At 33.2% G+C, this 19,519-nt stretch overlaps 2 protein-coding genes across 2 annotated transcripts; one reads left to right on the forward strand and one right to left on the reverse strand.

Annotated features, from left to right (window-relative positions):
* Nucleotides 1-178: 178 nt before the first annotated feature.
* Nucleotides 179-2,897, reverse strand: LOC110993216. Its single transcript, XM_022259375.2, has 3 exons — nt 2,472-2,897; nt 2,277-2,391; nt 179-2,114 (listed from the first exon to the last, which is right to left on the reverse strand). Exons 1-3 carry the CDS (start codon nt 2,819-2,821, stop codon nt 1,845-1,847), a joined length of 735 nt encoding a protein of 244 aa, XP_022115067.2. The 5' UTR covers nt 2,822-2,897; the 3' UTR covers nt 179-1,844.
* A 1,946-nt stretch (nt 2,898-4,843) lies between these two features.
* On the forward strand, nt 4,844-18,375 carry LOC110993320 (eukaryotic translation initiation factor 3 subunit A). The gene is made up of 23 exons (XM_022259530.2): nt 4,844-5,026; nt 5,248-5,476; nt 5,801-5,975; nt 6,367-6,555; nt 6,827-6,931; nt 7,089-7,297; nt 7,734-7,900; nt 8,467-8,604; nt 9,052-9,256; nt 10,258-10,357; nt 10,927-11,156; nt 11,973-12,165; nt 12,492-12,596; nt 12,781-12,910; nt 13,204-13,406; nt 14,103-14,254; nt 14,370-14,530; nt 15,236-15,326; nt 15,889-16,050; nt 16,319-16,409; nt 16,888-17,054; nt 17,310-17,392; nt 17,643-18,375. The coding sequence occupies exons 1-23, from the start codon at nt 4,978-4,980 to the stop codon at nt 17,681-17,683; spliced, it is 3,375 nt and encodes a 1,124-aa protein (XP_022115222.2). The 5' UTR covers nt 4,844-4,977; the 3' UTR covers nt 17,684-18,375.
* Nucleotides 18,376-19,519: the final 1,144 nt, after the last annotated feature.

Raw genomic sequence — 19,519 nt, forward strand, 5'->3', positions numbered from 1 at the left:
CTCTTTACACTTAATAGGCGGACGGTACGAATACCATTTCAAATTCAAGAAATTCTACATAAAATTCTCATGTGTCGAATGGATTCTCATTGGAACTTAAACATAATAAATCTTCTCTCGCTTCTATAAAAGATAGGTGTATGATGTTGAATTATGGATTAGTTAAGTAAAACATAGGTAAAGAGACAGTCGAGGGAGTAACTGTATATTTATTTAAAGGTATAAACTAGGTGTGCAAACAAAGGGAAGAAACAAGATGTCCTTGAATAGACAGGTGCCCGCCCGCTATGCCTCGATTCTAGTCTTCTTGATTATCATTTTTCTCGGTCTGAATTTTTGACATTCGGTTCACAAACATTAACATATTAATATTAACACTTAAACAGCTGAATTAAAATTAATAAAAAAATGCCATGCAAGCCAATACATTCGTATTTTCATGATGTTCTAGCACATTATAAAGCTAGGAATCTTTATCCCTGAATAATAATACTATATTCATTTTCAGTGTGAAGATAAACTATACAAGGTATTTCACCCATTGTTCTGAATGTTTACATTCTCTCATTATTTCCGATCATTTATAAACAATGTAACTGAAGCATCGAGATTTCGAAAAAACGTGCCTATAACGGATGGACAACTAAGTCTTAATTTAAGGCAAGATATTTAAACAATATTTAAAAATATGTCTTTAACAATCTTTTAATTACTAAAATAATTTCAAGGTTTGTGGTAATAGATAGGCACTCTTTGTCTTATATTTGAAGTAATCTTTATATTCAATTAGCATAGTCAAATATATCACAATGATGAGTTAAATTTGAGACAGTCAGTTAAAGAACTCTCGGCCTCAGAAATATAGTTTTCCGTAACACCTCAACTTCCTAGTTCCGCCATCTTTAAACCACGCTCACGTATGTCCGAACGTGATGATTAATTCCTACGTTCCTTTTACATTAAACTTATAGACCAGGGTCGATAATTTTTAAAACCAAAAAAAATAATAGTAGGATGAAACAAATTAGAAAAGGGGGGGGAAGTAGAGATTTCTACGAACAGAAAACATACCAACTCTTTGAAAAAAGCTGATATTTTGACGGGTGAATTTTTTATTGAAAATTAGGGGGTTTTTTCGATATTCATTCAAAATAAGGTGAAAATATAAATATTTTAAATCAAATAACTTACAGCGTATTTGGGACATGAAAAGGAAAGTTTTCACCAAATTTCGTTATAATTTTTTTTTTTAAATAAAAAACAAAAACTTGTTTTTTTTTAATTTTTCACATAAATTTTGAGGTTATGTGAAAAAAGTGTAAATAAACAGATCTAAAATTTTATTACCTACAACTTTACCATTTGACTTTTTTCGATAACACTTTTAGTTTTGCCGGAAATCGAGAAAAAACGTTTTTTACCCTCCCTCACCCCGATCCCCTTCCCAACCTCAGATCGCCCATAAATTATTTGTCCTTTAATTATTATAATATTCCCCTCCTTTTCTAATGGGTTAATCTAATCTAATCCTACTATTATTTTTTTTCACTTTTCATTATTTTTTAAAGGCTTCTACCCTGGTCTATTATAGCAAAAGCAACAATTAAACATGGATATTTTGAAATAGAATCCCATTTTATATGTTTCTTTAAATATATGAAGATTTTTAATAGTTATTTCAAAAGTAACATAAATGAAATTTATTTGAATTATTTTTAAAGTCACGCTTTAAAAAACTTTTTGTTATGTTTTGAATATGTTACATTTTACTGTATCGAATAACCTTACAGGATGCATATTCAGAGAAAAAATGTATATATAACAATAAAAAATAAAATATTTATTTACACCTTTGCCCTTACATTATCCTGACTTAGTTTTCGTAGATACTTCAATTTAGCCCAGACACCCAGGCACATCCTATTTAGACGTTTATCATTTGTAGATCTAGCAAATGCTGCAACCTTCCTAACAATTTGTCTTGATAACTTCAAGTGGCCCTTCTGTGCAAACGCCAGTGCTGAATATAGTTCACTACGAGCAGCAAGACTTTCATCTCCAAGCATTTGTGATAATCTATACTGTCTAACAGAAATTCTGCCTGCTTCTTCAGCCTGAAAATGAAAGTTCAATCTAAATTTTTTACACTATTGAAAATAATTCTTAATAGTTTTTATGATTTTGGCTTGTTGTGATTTGTGCAGAACACATATGCTAAAACAAAATTATATGAATTGTCTGGATGACCCTCATCCAGCTAGGTTTTTTTTACTTACACAGTGCTCAAAGTAGTCACCTAATGCAGAATATGCACCTCCTAAAGTAGATAGCCATGCAAATGCATTTTCTATTTCAATCTTACTCCATACTAAATATGAAACTCTTTCATTCCTGAAACAAGTAAAGCAAATGAATAAATATGTTAGTGTCTAAAATTTTGTAAATGCAAGTACACATGTAAATGATCTTACCAGGCATAATCTATAATTTCTTTATCAGGTGGTTCTAGTATTAATTTTAAAAAAGTTCTCTCACTCTTGTTACCACTCAGTTCGAATAAATTATTTATATTTCTCCTGAAAACTTTAGAATTTGCACATACTCTCATAAAGGGTTGTAGGTATAACGCGCTTAGGATAAACTTCAAACTTTTACAATGTCGTCCTTTTCTTTCTTCTGTATTGTTTTTTTTTGCAATCCTTAAATCGCCAAAGGAACTTAATAACCTTAAATAACTATTTTCTTCAGAGAAACTAACGCATTCTTCGGTAACATAAATAATGAGAAACGGTGTGTGGAAGAGGTCTACTTTGATCTTCATTGTATTTAAAAGACTGTTCTTAATATTGGTACAACCCTCATATCTTGAGATAAACTAGAAAAAAGATAACATTATAAATAAAACAAAATATGAAATAAGCTTGTCACTCATGATCCAATTTTACGAAAAATGTTAATTGTCATAGATGTCACTTGGTTTATCTTCCATAGTACATTATGACGTACTCTTCTTATACATTTTTTGGCACCGGCATGGTTTGTGCATGAGCCAGGATATATTATATAGTTTACGTAGTACGTACAATAACGCAAAGGTTTTACTCATAGCCTCATAACGTAAGGAGGTTCTCACTAAATATAGGAGGCATACAAAAGTTAGATACGAGATTTTTACGGGTATTCTGAACTACTATTAATGTTCGTCTTACGTATTAACTAGAAATAAAATTTGAATCAACACAAATACAGTCATGATTTTGTCTGGGTTAAGTTCGATTTATCTATAAATGTTACAGAATCGATCATTTAATAAAGAAAATTAAATAAGGGTTATATCTAGTATTTACTTTAATTTAAAATAAAAGGAATTGGGTACCTTTTAGGGATGGCGATTCTTTACGAAAAAGATCGATTTTTAAATCGATTCGAATCGTAGTCTAATGAATCGATTCACGAAAAAATCGAGGCCTACAAAATCGATTCTTAAAAAATCGATCTTTTTTTCAAGTTTGCGTTTACAATGTAAATTTGTATCAATTTTACTAAAAACAAGATTAATATTGCAATTAACGATATCTTATCAATAAAATCAGGGAATTCAAAAATAACAATTATTTTTATTACCGTATCAAACTATAAGATCAACTATAAAAAAAAAATAAGTATTTATATACTGAATGTTTTTATTGATTGCAAAAAAGTAAAAAATAAGGTAAGAGTTAAAAGTTTAAATATTAAGCATTGGGAATTATAACTGGTAAATAAATGTGAATCGATTAATTAAGATACGAATTGCTTTAAAAATTGATATTTTTCGGAAAGAATCGCCATCCCTAGCCTGGCGATTACTTGATTAAAATAAAATTAGAGTAAAAGCGATAGTTTATTTTTAAAATGATAATGGGAGCTTTACTATTTTTTCTGTAAACAAGATGAATAATTTGATGCTTTGACGTTAAATAGATAATTGGACATAAAGTAATCGTGAATGAAGTATGAACACTTCCATCAATAAGAATTCCACATATTACTTATTAGTTATTTCAATGCTGATTATTCCTGTGTAAAAGTAAATTTAAATGATAATCACAACTAACAGAACAAACTGAAAATAATAGCGTCAAAGTAAAAAATAAGAAGCGCTTTACTTATTTACTTACCTACTCTCAATTAGTTTTTATTTCGCAACAAACACTACATGAAAATCTGATGAAAATCAATCATGAAAATACTCATATTACGCTAATAACAGTATTCATTAAACGACAACAACAAATGAATAATGCAATATCAATCGTCACGGATTATAAATACATAAAGTCAAAGACTACAAACGTAACTTTTTTATTAAAGAGAGGCGAGTAAAGGATACTAAACATACAGCCATCTCGCGAGTTTATGAGTAGTTAACTCTTTAACCGGCAGCACTCTTATAATTCAGGCACATTCAACTAAATGCAAATAATTGTATGGTTTATACCAAAACAGAAAAAATCGAATGTCGATTTTCAAGGGTGATATATCGATTCAGTGAATCGACACAGTACTTCATATCGATTTAAAAAATCGATATTTTCTGCTCGAAAAATCGATTCTTCGATTAATCGATCTCAGATCGCCATCCCTAGTACCTTTGTTTCTTTCATGTCACTGAATTTTAACGTTTAAAGCATTGTTTATTCAATTCTTAAAAATATTTTAATCAGATCATTTTGGTGTCTTAAGACATTTATTAATAAGATTTATTTAGTTACGAAAAGTATAATTATTGTATTTATTTTTCAATTTGGCGGCTTTAGGGTAAAATATTTTTTCGAGTTGGTAGCACAAAAAACACCACGTCGTATTCGCCATTCGGCCATTTTGGTCTGCTTCATAGTGACAGGCCGGTGGTGTAAGGAATAATTTTTATTATTCCCTAAAGTACAGATTTTGATGTACTTATCCTGTTAATGAAGTGATTAGTAGAAATACATAATGGCGAGATATGGTCAAAGACCAGAGAATGCCCTTAAACGGGCGAATGGTATGTAGATTTTTGTTATCTTACCACGTTGCATGAATATTAAATGACCTCTGTTTCGTAATGTATAACTTTATTTTCACTCCTGATCCTTATTTTAAATTTTTGTGCCACTGCTAATTTCATAAGGAAAATTGATATTGACATATATTGTTTTGATTTGTCGTCTCCCAAATATAACCAAATTGCCGTTTAGGTTACATCAAGCCGTTGTTTAATTCCAGAGTTTATGGACCTGGATAAACCCGCCAGGGCTCTAGACACCTTACAAGAGGTGTTTAGGAACAAGAAATGGGCCTACAATTGGTCAGAATCGGTGTTAGAGCCGATCATGTTCAAATATCTAGAACTATGTGTAGATCTTCGCAAGTCACATATAGCTAAGGAAGGTCTTTTCCAGTATCGTAATATGTTTCAATCTGTGAATGTTGGATCTTTGGAGCAAGTGATAAGGTAACTATCAGTTATTCAGCAACAATGAATAACAATGACTAAATATACATATTGGTAAAGTGGTACCTCAATATACAAGTGCCCTAATATTGAAGTGTTTAGAGTATATGAGCAGCCAAGCAATATGATATGACGAATTGCACACTACACTTACACTTTTTCCTCCCTCAGATGCCAGTACTCAGTCTGTTTGGCTGTTGCCCTCACTTTGTACAATTACTAAACACTATGACATTTATTTTCACAACCATGGGTACCAGAAAGTAGTGTAATAAGAAGATAATTTTATTCACTATTCATGTGTAAATGCATCCTATTCTACAGAGGCTATTTACGTATGGCAGAGGAAAGAACAGAAGCTGCACGGGAGCAGTCAACTCAAGCTGTTATTGATACTGATGATCTTGACAATCTGGCTACACCTGAAAGTATACTACTTAGTGCTGTTTCAGGAGAAGATGCCCAGGATCGTTCCGATAGAACTATACTTACTCCATGGGTTAGTAGAACTACAAACTTCAATCTGTAATATTTATGATTTATTAATTTGTTTTATTTTAATTTAATTGGGTAAATTGAAAAAGCCTCTGAAATAAATCCCATTTCTTTCTTCCATAGTTGTGAAGTGGTAGGCCTCAGAGGTAGATAATGAAGTTGGTTTGATAAAACAAACACCATACATTTCATTGTTGGTGTTAACATCTACCTGCACAAAATATGTCAATTATTATTTATTACTTTATTGGTTTATCATTGATTGATTTATAGATAGATATTGATTTATTGACAACTTGTGTTGACCACCAGTCAAGCTAAATTACCTACTTTTCTTACAAAGTGTTAGGTAATTTGATGTGTGTTAGTTGTGAACATCATTATTTCTTTTGCAGGTGAAATTTTTATGGGAGTCATATTGCCAGTGCCTTGAACTCCTCCGTACCAATGCACATGTCGAGACTCTATACCATGACATTGCTCGCATGGCATTTCAGTTCTGCCTAAAATACTCTCGGAAAACAGAATTTAGAAAACTTTGTGATAAGTTACGTAAGCACCTGGAGGATATCTGCAAACCCAATGTAAGATTTAACACTACTTTAAGTCAATTTTCTTTTTGAAAAGCCTCTGAAATAAATCCCATTTCTGACTTATAAATAGTTGAGAAGTGGTAGGCCTCAGAGGGAAATAAATAGGGTATGACGCGACAAACAGTGGTCAATGTACTGATTGTGTTAATTTATGCCTGTACAGATCAATCATTAAAATATATTTTATTATGCTTTCTTTTTGAATGATCTTATTAGAAATGTTGTTATAGTGTTTATTTATTTCAAAATGGTTTGTTTACAGGTGCAAACTGGCAATGTCAGCATTTCTAAGCCAGAAACCCAGCAATTGAATCTGGAGACCCGTCTGTTCCAACTAGACAGTGCAATCCAGATGGAGTTGTGGCAGGTTTGTAGCCTTTTAAAATAATTTTTAAGAAAACATAAGTGGAAGACATTAATAATGAAGAAAATTTTATAAGCTAAACAAAATATCACTATAAAGTATAAAATTGAGCAAACCTGCTTCAATTCAATCTGATTTCCCAATATTATTAAAAATTTAGGAAGCCTACAAAGCGATAGAAGATATCCACAACTTGATGAACATGTCAAAGAAGACACCTGTAGCTAAGACGATGGCTAACTACTATGGCAAGCTAGCTCTAGTCTTCTGGAAGGCTGGACACTGCCTTTTCCATGCAGCAGCACTATTGAAACTCTTTCAACTGTCAAGGGAGATGAAGAAGAACATAACCCAGGAGGAGTTGCAAAAGTAAGTGTCTTTTGACTAGTTCTTACGGTCAATAAATGAAGTATATATTTTTTTTATTGGCCTCTGAAATAAATCCCATTTCTGACTATTAAATAGTTGTGAAGTGGTAGGCCTCAGAGGTAGATAATATTGGGTATGACGCGACAGGCAGTGTAAAATGCATTGTCTGTGTTATTTAATTCCTGAACAAATAATTATAACATAATAAATAATTAATTTAATGTTTTAATACAGTTGTGTATAAAATGATTATACTTTTCTAATATTACCAGATACCATTAAAGTCTAAGAATTAGGAAGTCGATAATTTTTTACATCTATTTATCTAACAATATATGTTTAAATAAATGCCTTAGATATAAGAATGACCAAAAAAATATATAAACAACTCATTATCATTTGGGAATTTTTTTTTTAATTTGGCAATATTTTTCAGAATGGCTTGCCGAGTATTAGTGGCGGTATTGTCGGTGCCACTACCATCTCTACATCCAGAGTTTGATAGATTTGTTGAAACGGACAAAAGCCCTGTTGAGAAGGCGCAGCGTTTGGCTGTACTGCTTGGTTTGGCTCAGCCACCGACTAGAGTTAGCTTGCTGAAAGGTATTTTTTTATTCCTATTGTTAACCAATAATCTCACAAAACATTTACATTAATTAGAACACTCTAAATTTTCATTAAAAATACATAATATATAAACATGTAATAGGCAAGCTTTATTTTTTTTTTTAATGGTAAATTATGAATGTAGTCATGGATCTCTAATAGAAGGACAAATTAGTCCATCATAAACAAAATAATGGGCTGCAATATTAACATATCAATGTAAATTGTATTTAAATATACATTTTTTAGGCCTCTGAAATAAATCCCATTTCCTACTAGTCAATAGTTGTGAAGTGGTAGGCCTCAGAGGTACATAATATTGGGTGTGACGCGACAGGCAGTGTGCACTACACTGTTTGTGTTAGAAATACCTGCACATTTTTTGCATACGTTATTTTAAATGAATTTCATAGAAACCAAAAGAGGTGTACAATTGGTTTTTTTTTAGCAAATAAATTGTTATATTTCTCTTAACATAAAAAATATTATTATTTACCACGTTTATTGGGATATAATGATGTATGTGAGTAATAAAAGTTTAAATTAAATATAATTTTAACCAGACGTGGTCCGTCTAAACGTGGTGTCGCTGGCGTCGCCGCAGCTGCAGCAGCTCTACTCGTGGCTGGAAGTGGAATTCAACCCTCTCACCATCTGCAATAATGTACATGGGGTCGTGAAGGCGCTGCAAGAAGATCCTAGTAAGTATTAGTACCTTTGTAAAGACAATTTCAATTTGTCTTCGCCCGTTTGCTAGTCGCGGAAAATACTTTAGTAAAAACTTATTATACCCAGTGGCGTAGTAGTAGCATCGGGTTTTACCTTTTTTGGGGTGACACCCTGTCTGTCAACTGTAAGAACAATGTACAATTAAAAAAAATGTATAGTATAAAAATTAATTTTTCGGGGATTCCTGTACTAGCACTAGCTCAGCTCTAAATTCACGCAAAAGAGCCTGATGCTATCGTTGGATATTCCCCGTCCCTTACTCGCGATCTTTTAATAAATGATCCATGTCCTTTATCATATAAAATTTTACTCTCGATGGGGTAACACTACCAACTTCCGCAATGGTACCCAAGGTAGCTAAGCCACTGATTATACCAATTACCATGTGCTGCTTAATATAACTTTAATATTCCTTACAGATTCTCCATTAGCCCAATATACGGTGGCCGTAACTGACGTGGCCTTAGTGCGTCTCATTCGCCAATTGGCACAGTGCTACGATTGTATACAGTTCTCCCGCCTCCTTGAACTTGCTGGAACTGACAATCTCTTCCATATAGAGCGACTGCTGGTAGACTGTGTCCGGCATAATGATATGCAGATACGTGTTGACCATGCTAACAAGTAAGAATCTTAGCCTTAACTATTTCTTAGCGGCCAGAACTTCCTATATATGTAGCCATATGTGAGAAGAGTAAATAAATCTTATCTTTATCATTAGCATAAATTTTGTTAATTTAGGTTATCTGTACTAATACTAAATATCTACATGTTTTAGTTTAAATTTAGGAATATATTGAAAGTTATATAATTACTAGAGCAGTGTTGGCCTAGTGGCTTCAGCGTGCGACTCTCATTCCTGAGGTCGTAGGTTCGACCCCGGCTGTGCACCAATGGACTTTCTTTCTATGTGCGCATTTAACATTTGCTCGAACGGTGAAGGAAAACATCGTGAGGAAACCGACATGTCTTAGACACAAAAAGTCGACGACGTGTGTCAGGCACTGGAGGCTGATCACCACTTGCCTATAAGATTTAAAAAGGATCATGAAACAGATTCAAAAATCTTATCTACACTAATATTAAAAAGAGGAAAACTTTGTTTGTTTGTAATGAATAGGCTCATAAAATACTGGACCGATTTTAAAAATTCTTTCACCATTCGAAAGCTACATTATCCACGAGTAATATAGGCTATATTAAATTTTGAACCAAAAAAGGGGTTCCGTAATATATTAGGGTTTTCGGTTAAGGTGTAAAAAATCAACCAAAAAATAAAAAAAAAGGGGTTAGCATAGCAAAATGTTCCATGTTGGCATGTACTAAAAAGGTAGGCTAGGCATTAAGGAGAAACGAAGTTTGCGGAAGCAGCTAGTATTTATATAATAAAATAATCTATTTATTTATATAATTAATTGTGTTGAAATAGAAAAATGGTTCTTTAAAAAATTGAATTTCCTTTAGAACCTTGTTTTTAAAATCACTATGCGACAGGCGTGACTGACTAACGTGTAACAAATTTGTATGGAAAGGGTGACGTGATAAAGCCTGAGCTTAAGTCAGTCACATACGGCTTTGATTGGCTCACAGTTCGGCCAACAACTAACTATAAAAACTGTTTTAAGGTGCGTACACTTCGGCGTAGAAGCCGGTGGTAATGAATGGTGCTTATCTGCAGACGAAGCCTGCGGCGGCGCCATCTTACAGGCGACACCCGCTGAGCAGGTTAGCATTGAACATACAGCCGAAATCTGTTATAACGGCATTAAAGGGACTACTCATATTTGGTCGTTAAAATCGATAGTCGTAACAGCCGATGACGTTGTAATTAAGTACCTAATACAATAGAATTCAACCGCGACCTTTGATTTTGGTCAGTATGGTAATATTGACGTACCGGTTGGTATGATCTAAAAGATGTCGTCGAGGTTTTAACTGTATAAATAATTTGACACCCAAAGATATGAGATTAATATATCTAGAACAATTTTTTTTTAAATCATTGAACAATTCAATATTTCTTCTGTAAAATTGCGACAATCTTAATTTTACATACAACTCAATAAGTCTATAGCATATATGGGCAACAACCGGCCCCCGAGACATCTTTGAAAAACCCAATTAAAAATATTACTGTGCAATATCTTTCGCTATAAATATCATTAAAATGCACAAGTACTTTTAAACGCGGCCCGCGAACGTATTTGCACGCTAACGTTTGGCCCTCAATATATCAATGGTTGCCCATACCTGGTCTATATACAAACAAACACATATAATATACAATTTCTTAGGTTCGTGAACAACTAGTACGCGCAGCTGAAGTTCTAACTCGCGCAGTACAAGTGTTGTACCCTCAACGTCGTCGCGCAGAAAGAGAGCGAGCCCGCCTTGCAATGGTGCAACACTATCATGAGAACAAACACGCGGAACATCACCGTGTGTTACAACGCCACAAGATCATTGAGGAACGCAAGGAGTATATAGAGCGGTTGAATACTGTTCGCGAAGAGGAAGAGTTGCGGTATGTCTGTTCACAGAACATTTATTGGTGTCAATTCGTTTCAGTCTTACTATAAAAGTAATTATGAAAGTTCATCCGGATATTATAATTTTGAAAGTGGCCACAGTCTTAATAGTTAACTATCATAACTGGGTTTTTATGCACCATAACCAATAATTATCAAGGAAATTAAGTCAATTAATAAATGTCAATTCCTCATTTTTTTGTATTGAAAAACATAATAAATAATATAATATAAATTATTTCATAAATAAATTATTATATATATATATACATATTAAATAAATAATTATTTCATAAATTCTTAATAGGACAACTTTTTATAAAATTTATATAATGTCATAGAATACAAACATTAATTAAATGTCATAATAATAGGTAAGTTACGCTATTTAGAATTGGTGTCAAACTTATGATCTAAATACTGTATTAGTAATACTCTGATGTAATTTAAACGATAATTCAACTAAACAACCAAATAAGTATTGATGTGAAACATTTATAGGCGCACGTAAAACCGATTTCTGGCGTGGCGACGCATGCCGTGGCGACTCGTCGCGACGCTAAATGATATACAGTCTAAATGCAGTAGTAAATTTCACATTAAAAATATTTATGAAAATAATGTTTATTCAACAAATAGTCATCGTTATTTGGAAAAAAATCATAACATTTTATTTTATCATTATGACATATTTAGTTCCTATCACAATCTGTTCTTTTCTGCATATTACTTTTACAAAATAATGTCGATGTTTCACATCTGCCAGGCGTCCCGTGACAGCTCTAATTTTTTTAATTTTGAACCTACTCCAGTCGGCAAGAAGAGCAACTTCGCGCAGCTGCAGCAGCTGAGGCCAAGCGTCTGGAACAGGAACGCGAAGAGCGTGAACGTAAACGCCATGCGTCGGAATTGGCCGCTATGCGAGAGAGACACTTGCGTGAACGTATCGCCCACATCTCGCAGACCATGCACGGCAAGAAGGTCCTGCAGAAGCTGGATGAGGAGGTAAGTGATATTCTCTAAGACTCTTTTGTTCACGAGAACTACATGTCTGAATTTTTTTTTTGACTTTAGTTAAATTCTATATATTCATATAATAAATATCATTATATTCAATATAAGAAATTTTCGTTTGAGAGCTTCTTCAATTTTCTTTTGTATAATAATATTACTTTGGCATTAAAATAATGCATGCAGAATTATATATTATTTTGAGATAGAAGAAACCACGGGTCATAAACTGATTTTTAACCATGATTAGCCAGCTTGATTGATAAATATAGTGATTTACTTTTTGAATAGAAGGCTAATGTCACAATTCTTTGATATAGGATCTTAAAAAGATGGACGCAGAGGCAATCGCTCAGCGTGAGGCTGAAGAGCTGATGAAGGAGCGACGAGAGCTGCAGGCCAGACTCAAGTCGCAAGAGAAGAAGGTAAAATTTATGACAAAACAATCTTCTAGATTCGCAAAGCTTGGTGTTGCATTTATTGTGAAAACATAATAACAATAATATAATATTTATTTTAATAATTTATTATTTGAATTTTAAATGTTATTCAAACCAAAGCTATCGTCAATCTTATTATGTCGTCATTAATCAGACAATATATATGTAGGTCGATTACTTCGAGCGTGCTAAACGCCTGGAAGAGATCCCGTTGCTACAAAAGAGCTTAGAAGATAAACAGGTACAAGACAAAGCCTTCTGGGAACAGCAAGAGAAGGAACGCATTGAACAACTTATTGGTGAGTACCATAGATATATTACATCATTATTTATTTCATAATATACTACTTTCTCCATATATACTCGTCCTACCCACTTCCCTGCTCTAGTTCTAAAGGTTAAATAAGTAATATTGGCAGATATTTGTAATATACTCAAATCAAATCAAAAATCATTTATTCACTTTTTAATTCACACTAATTACTTTATTAAAGTAATTTAAAAAATGTATTATACTTAATAAAAAGTTTTTTAGGTAGGTTAATTATATATATATAATAAACACATCACCATTATTATTTATTAAAAACAGAGGCTCGTGCACGCGACGTCGCCACCCAAACGCGTATGAGCCGTATGCACGCGAACAGAGATGAGTTCATGTCGCGTCTACGCAGCGAGCGTGGGGCCGCGTACACCAATCGCCTCGCTCAGTTCCAAGCTCAACTTGCCTCGCAGAGGGAAGTCCGTCTTGAGAAGAGACGCAAGCAACGTATTGAGGCGAGGAGACAGGAGGTACTTTTTTCTTTTAAGTCTTGTACTAAAGTTGAAAGAGAGTTGACCTGCGCCCAAATCCAATAACCTCAATCCATTATTTACCATCTGAGATTTTGTAATCCAAATATTGATTAAAGTGTGCAAATGACCAATCGATGGATTGTAATATTCATCTGTCGGTACAAGCTATCCATGGTAGGTCGGATTGGTGTATGTGGATCGACCTTTGTATGAAAATGATAGTTCGACTGTGCCCATATCTTACCTTAAGATTTTAACTTCACCAGTTTTTAAGATAATTAAAAAAGCTATTTGATATGTTTTAAACATAGGCATTGTTAGTTAAAAGAAAATATATAAACAACATGGATAGCAATGCGTGGTAAAATCGTAAGGAAATCTGTACTTCTAAGAACCAAAAATCATGCGATAGTCACAAAGGAAGGAGTATAGACGTTTACTACTCCAACTCACACTAATCTGCCGAAAGTAAGAGTTTGGGCGCCATTGGTTTTATGTCATGATTTATATAATTTTTACTTATAATGATAACGACTTATGTCATATACACTGTACATGGATAGAGAAAGCCTTATATACTGTATAACACTGTTTATACAGTAATAAATAATTATGATTGTAATGATGATTATGTTAAGTAGCGTGAAGTCTCTTATTGATAGAACTCCCAATTAAATCTCAAATATCTTACAGTGGTTAGCGGAAAAGAAGCGTTTAGAGGAAGCAGCTTTGGAAGAGGCCCTTAGACAGAAGGAAGAAGAGGAACGCCGCGAACGAGAAGAGAAGGAGAGGAAGAAACAAGAGGAACTCGCCGCGCTTAAGGAGAGGAAAGAAAAGGAGGAACGGTAAAAGATTTACATTCCAATACATAAATTATTTAAAAAAGAAAAATATCTGAAAGTTAATGCAGTGACTTTATGTATTGGATAACTAATTATTAGTATTATATTTCTTTAACAGTGAACACGCGGAAATGCTTGCCCGCGTACAAGCGAAGGCTCGCGCCAAAGAGGAAGAGATCACTCGCAAGTTGGAGGAGCAGAAGACGACCACTCAGTCCACCTGGAGACGGAATAAGCCTGGCGAAGCTTCAGTTGAAAAGAAGGAGCCTTGGAGACCCTGTAAGTGAAGAAATGTATTTTTATATATTTTATACAACGGGATAAGACTTGTTAATTAAAATCTGTTTTACAACATTGTGCATGAGATACGTGTTTCAATTCATTTTTGCAATGTGATAGGATTTTGCCGGTGATGTGGTTTTTAAAAAAAAAAAAGGAAAATACGTTCAGGTTCATAACTGAACTTGAATTAGCAATATTTTGTGAATCTTCACAAAATATTAGAATGTGTGCGCGATGGAGGATGATACCAAACTGTCTTGGTATTTTTATTATACTCCCATCTCTTGTAGTGTTGTAGTAGTAACAGACAATATTAACGAAGGAATCGATTGAAACGATTTCATTATGGCAAGTGGTCGCGAAAGATAAGGAAGGAAGTGTCGCAAAAGATAGACAACAGTGGAAAGGGTTAGAGGGGGCCTTTGCCAAGAGACACACCGAACTCCGAATATACTGGAGTGAAAATATATTAAATTTCTAATTTATAAAGTGACTGAGTTTCGGAATTTAAAGGCTATATTATTATAAGAGGTCGCGATTAGTAACTATTCAATTAAACGCTCTGATACAGTGATTTTCTTAAATTGTAGTACTATTTGTCACATAATCCAAATCAGCTATACATAAAGAGAATTTCGAGACAATGCAATGAATTTACGCATATTTAATATTCAAGACAATAATAATCTTTATTTTTTGCAGCTCGTCCCCGCGAGGGTCCGGCCCGATCTCCCGAGCCTCGTGGAGGAGACCGCTCCACGGGAAGAGACGATCGCCCGCCGAGAGATGACAGGTACATTTTACAGGGTTTTTTACACATTTGGCGAGACCTGGATAACATTTTTTAGTTAAACTGTAATAGACTTAACAATAATCACCATTTGCAAATGATTTTTTAAGATTTCAAAGTAGTTGTACCAATAGATGTATGGAAAACAACAGAACTCTTTATTGAAGTTCCAAGTTGAACGGAAACTCGAACAATTATTGTTAAAAATAATTATTGATACATCTTATTAACGTATGCGTTTATACTTAACAAAACTATTGTAAAGTTGGGGGGCAAGCGTTTAGTTACTAAAACTGTATAATATTTGATTTCTTAGATTTGTGGTTGCTCATAATATACTTTTACTAATAATTAATTAGAAAAATGAACGACCAAGAAATTTCATAAAGAAATAGGTTTCTCATTTTTACTAGAAATATATCTTTATATTTTAACAGGGTTCTAAAGTACATATATTATTTAAATCTGCATCCATTAGTCTTACCATTATTATTCTGATTGGAGTTCTGGTCTAGATATGAAAATATTTCGAGATTAGCCTTATTAACAAATTTCTATTCAACAGCCGCCGTGACGATAGAGCCCGTGATGACCGCGGTGCAAGGGAAGAAAGATCACGCGAAGAGAGACCGCGAGAAGAAAGACCACGAGATGACAGGCCTCGTGACGAAAGACCTAGGGATGAAGGAGCATGGAGGTCCGTCAACCGCGAACCAGATAGGGACAGGTATACTACTGACGTCATCATGTTCAGTCATAATTTAAATGATATGTTTCTTAGCCAAGTTTTACCAATGTTCTGTTTCTAATCTAAAATAGGTTGTACAACTTTTAAAACCTTGATGTACTAGTGCGTATAAAATTGTATATAATATATAAATATGAACTTTAATTAGATAATCGGTAATTGTTTTTAAAATTTATGGATATGGATATAGTTTAGGCGTCGATCACACGATGTTAAAGGTATTAAAAATAACTTTTTTAATTTTTAGGCCTCGTTACACGGGTCGTTCAAGCGGTCCCCCCACATCGGACGGAAACAGCTGGCGTCGTGGACCCGCGGAACCTCCACCGGCCACTTCTGTGAGTTAAATTATTCGATTATTATTTTTAATTATTTAATAATCGATAATTTTTTAAAATTAATAAGTATAAACATTCGGGATGTTATAATTTTTTTTTAAATGGGCTTATTTAATATTCTTTGGTTGATTATTTTTTTAAATGAATGAAATTTTTTTTTTCGATTTGCTTTTTAAACTTAGGACAAATAAATTACCATATTCCCAAAAATATTTTTTGTCATATATAATATATTCTTTGATCATAGGGCAATTTGATTCCAGTTCTAAAATTACATTTGTGTTTAAATTGCTATTAATGCTTGGTGCATTACTAATTTTGTGAATGGTTTAATGTTAGGCAAATTCGAATGTAGAGCTAAGAAAATCATTTGAATAAATATAAAATTAACAAACACTATATCTACTGCGTAAATTATCTTTAGCCGTATCTGAAACAAACATAATTTGTATGAATCTAATTAAATAAATTTATTCAGGAGCGCTCGTCGACATGGCGATCTAAAGAACCCGCCCGTGACGACCGTCAACGTGACGCGCCGCGTGACCGTGATGGATTCCGTGACCGCGATGGACCTCGTCGCGATGACCGTGACCGCTTCCCGCCCAGACGCGATGACAGGGATATGCCAAGGAGGGACGACCGGTAAGAAATGGATATGGCGTTTTATTTTTTCCGTTGATTCAAGTTAAATATTTAATCGTGGCTTTTGACAAATAATGTGGCAATTCAGACGCTTTTGGTAAATAACTTGTCTTTATTTGGCTTTTGTTGTGATACAGTTAAACTCTCTTGTTTATAAAAAAATAATTAGTTGAATGGCACTCTTCTAACAAAAATAATATCTCAGTTACTATTTATATATATATATATATTTAAGTGTGAATATTATTTTCCCAGTGATGCTCCAAAACGTATGGATCGGGACGGACCGCGTCGTGAAGAGCGTGACTCCCGTCCACCGCCACGTCGGGAAGAGAAACGTGAGTTTAAATATATTATTAAAATAAATAAATACACACATGAATTTATTGATTAATTTTTGGTTGCTATCGACCATAAATTCAATTGTGTCTAATGATGTAGAAGTAGTCTATAGATCTTTATTTACATTTGCTCTGTATTGAAAATTTTATATTTAATTTATGGTCTTAAAAGGTCATTTATCTTTGGTCATATATTTTTGTTGAAGTTTTTAAAATTTGAAAATTAATAAAATATGTTATTTTTCAGCTCGCGACCCCGATTCATGGCAGCAAGTCACAAAGCGCTAAGATTACTGGATTTTATTCATTTAACCCAAAATATTCATTTGTGTTTTAAATATATAGTTAATGTCCTGAAAACAAATATTTTGCGCCATCTCTAGGTAATATGGAGCCAAGCTTTGCTATTTTGTATTATTTTTTGCCACATTTCGTTCGACTGAAGTAATTGTACAAATGTACAAACTCAGTCAACGATTAGCGAAAAAAAAAACATTTTTTTTTCGCATTTTGTAAAACTAACATTTTAAGAGATTGTCTTAAAACCTTGTCACAATACTTACTTTTACAGTAACAATTTTTTTTTCTTCATAGATAGCAGAGTTTGGGTCAATAGCTTAACAAATAGTACTCGCGCAATAGCCTTATCTCAGACTGTTATAGAAAACTAATATGGCGTAGTTACATGTAGTTTAGTATTTTGATATCATTATCAATTTGTATCCATGTGCACTTTTCATAGAGGGATTAAATATGCTTATATAATGCTGTTTTTTATTTCGCATTTTGTAAAACTAACATTTTTGCCATATGACTTGATAAGTGTTTAAGAAGTTGTTCAATGATTTATCATTTTCTGGATCGTTTAACCAATGTTTAATTGCTTATGGGATTTCAAGGGATAATGCACTAACAAGTAAGATATTATTGACTTTGAAAATCTTCTTATGTATTGTATGAAAGTAAATGTTTCATCAAAATGGTGTTTTATTTATATATGGAAACTTTAGAATAAATAATATATATGCACGTAAAAAAATACGGAATTTTAATTTTACAGACGTTAAATATATGGTTGTAGATGGCAAAAACAGGTTGTAGAAGACGTCCTTTGAAAATCCTATTTTTGTTGACTCTTAGTAATGGCAATTAAAAATAATATTGACATTGTGTACCTAGATTTTAGCAAGTAGACTTTAAAGGCCCATTTAGATGGAGTCTCGTCTCAAATGTACGATTATCAAAAGAAAATATAAAAGTTTCTTCGTCTAAACATTCAAACTTCTCGCTCTCCCACTGTCGAAAATTGCCTCGCAATGGAAAGTTTGTGTCCGCGTAAATAGAATTTCAAAGTTAAGTGTGGGTGTTTTAATTGTATCTGCTATTCTAAGACAAGAATGAATTAAACGGAAACAAAAAAAAAAAGATTTGTGAAAAAATGGTTTTTCAATTATATTTATTATTTGAAATTGGACAGTCTACAAAATAAGATACAAATATGCGTCAAGCTATCTATGGCTTCTCGGACAAAATTATAAATAACGTATTAATATATTATTCATTAACATATTCAAACACCAACAATTTTTAAGCTCAATACTTTAGTAATCACAAAACTCGAATGAAACATGATACTTGCATGAACATACAAAAATGTCGTACGAGATCGTGATACTAGTCGAGTTTCTCGTAAGTAAGAATCTTCTGTAATGTCGGTGTTTAAACAAACGCAGGAAATTATCACCTAGCGATTCTCGTATGACAATAGTAGGCGATAATTTAGTTCTTGTCTGTATATAAACATTTTGATACGATAATGCTATGGCGATTATTGCTAGCCGATAGTCGCGTGCGATTCCTCGCACAAAACATGCGAGAAACTCCATCTACATGGGCCTTTATAATGACGTTACGTTCTTTAAAAAAAAATTGTTCAGCTAATTGGTCGACAGAAATGCTTAAACTTTTTGCGTTACAAGAACGAATTATAAACGTTATTAAATAAGTCAGTCCGACTTGTAAACACAAGAGAATCTAAGATTTTCTGACCTTATCTGACAGGCTAGAACTTTAAATTTTTGCTAAGTTTGACACTTGATAGTAGTCAAAACTAAATTTTTGATG

Source organism: Pieris rapae, chromosome 3, assembly GCF_905147795.1.
Source record: "Pieris rapae chromosome 3, ilPieRapa1.1, whole genome shotgun sequence".
NCBI lineage: Eukaryota > Metazoa > Arthropoda > Insecta > Lepidoptera > Pieridae > Pieris > Pieris rapae.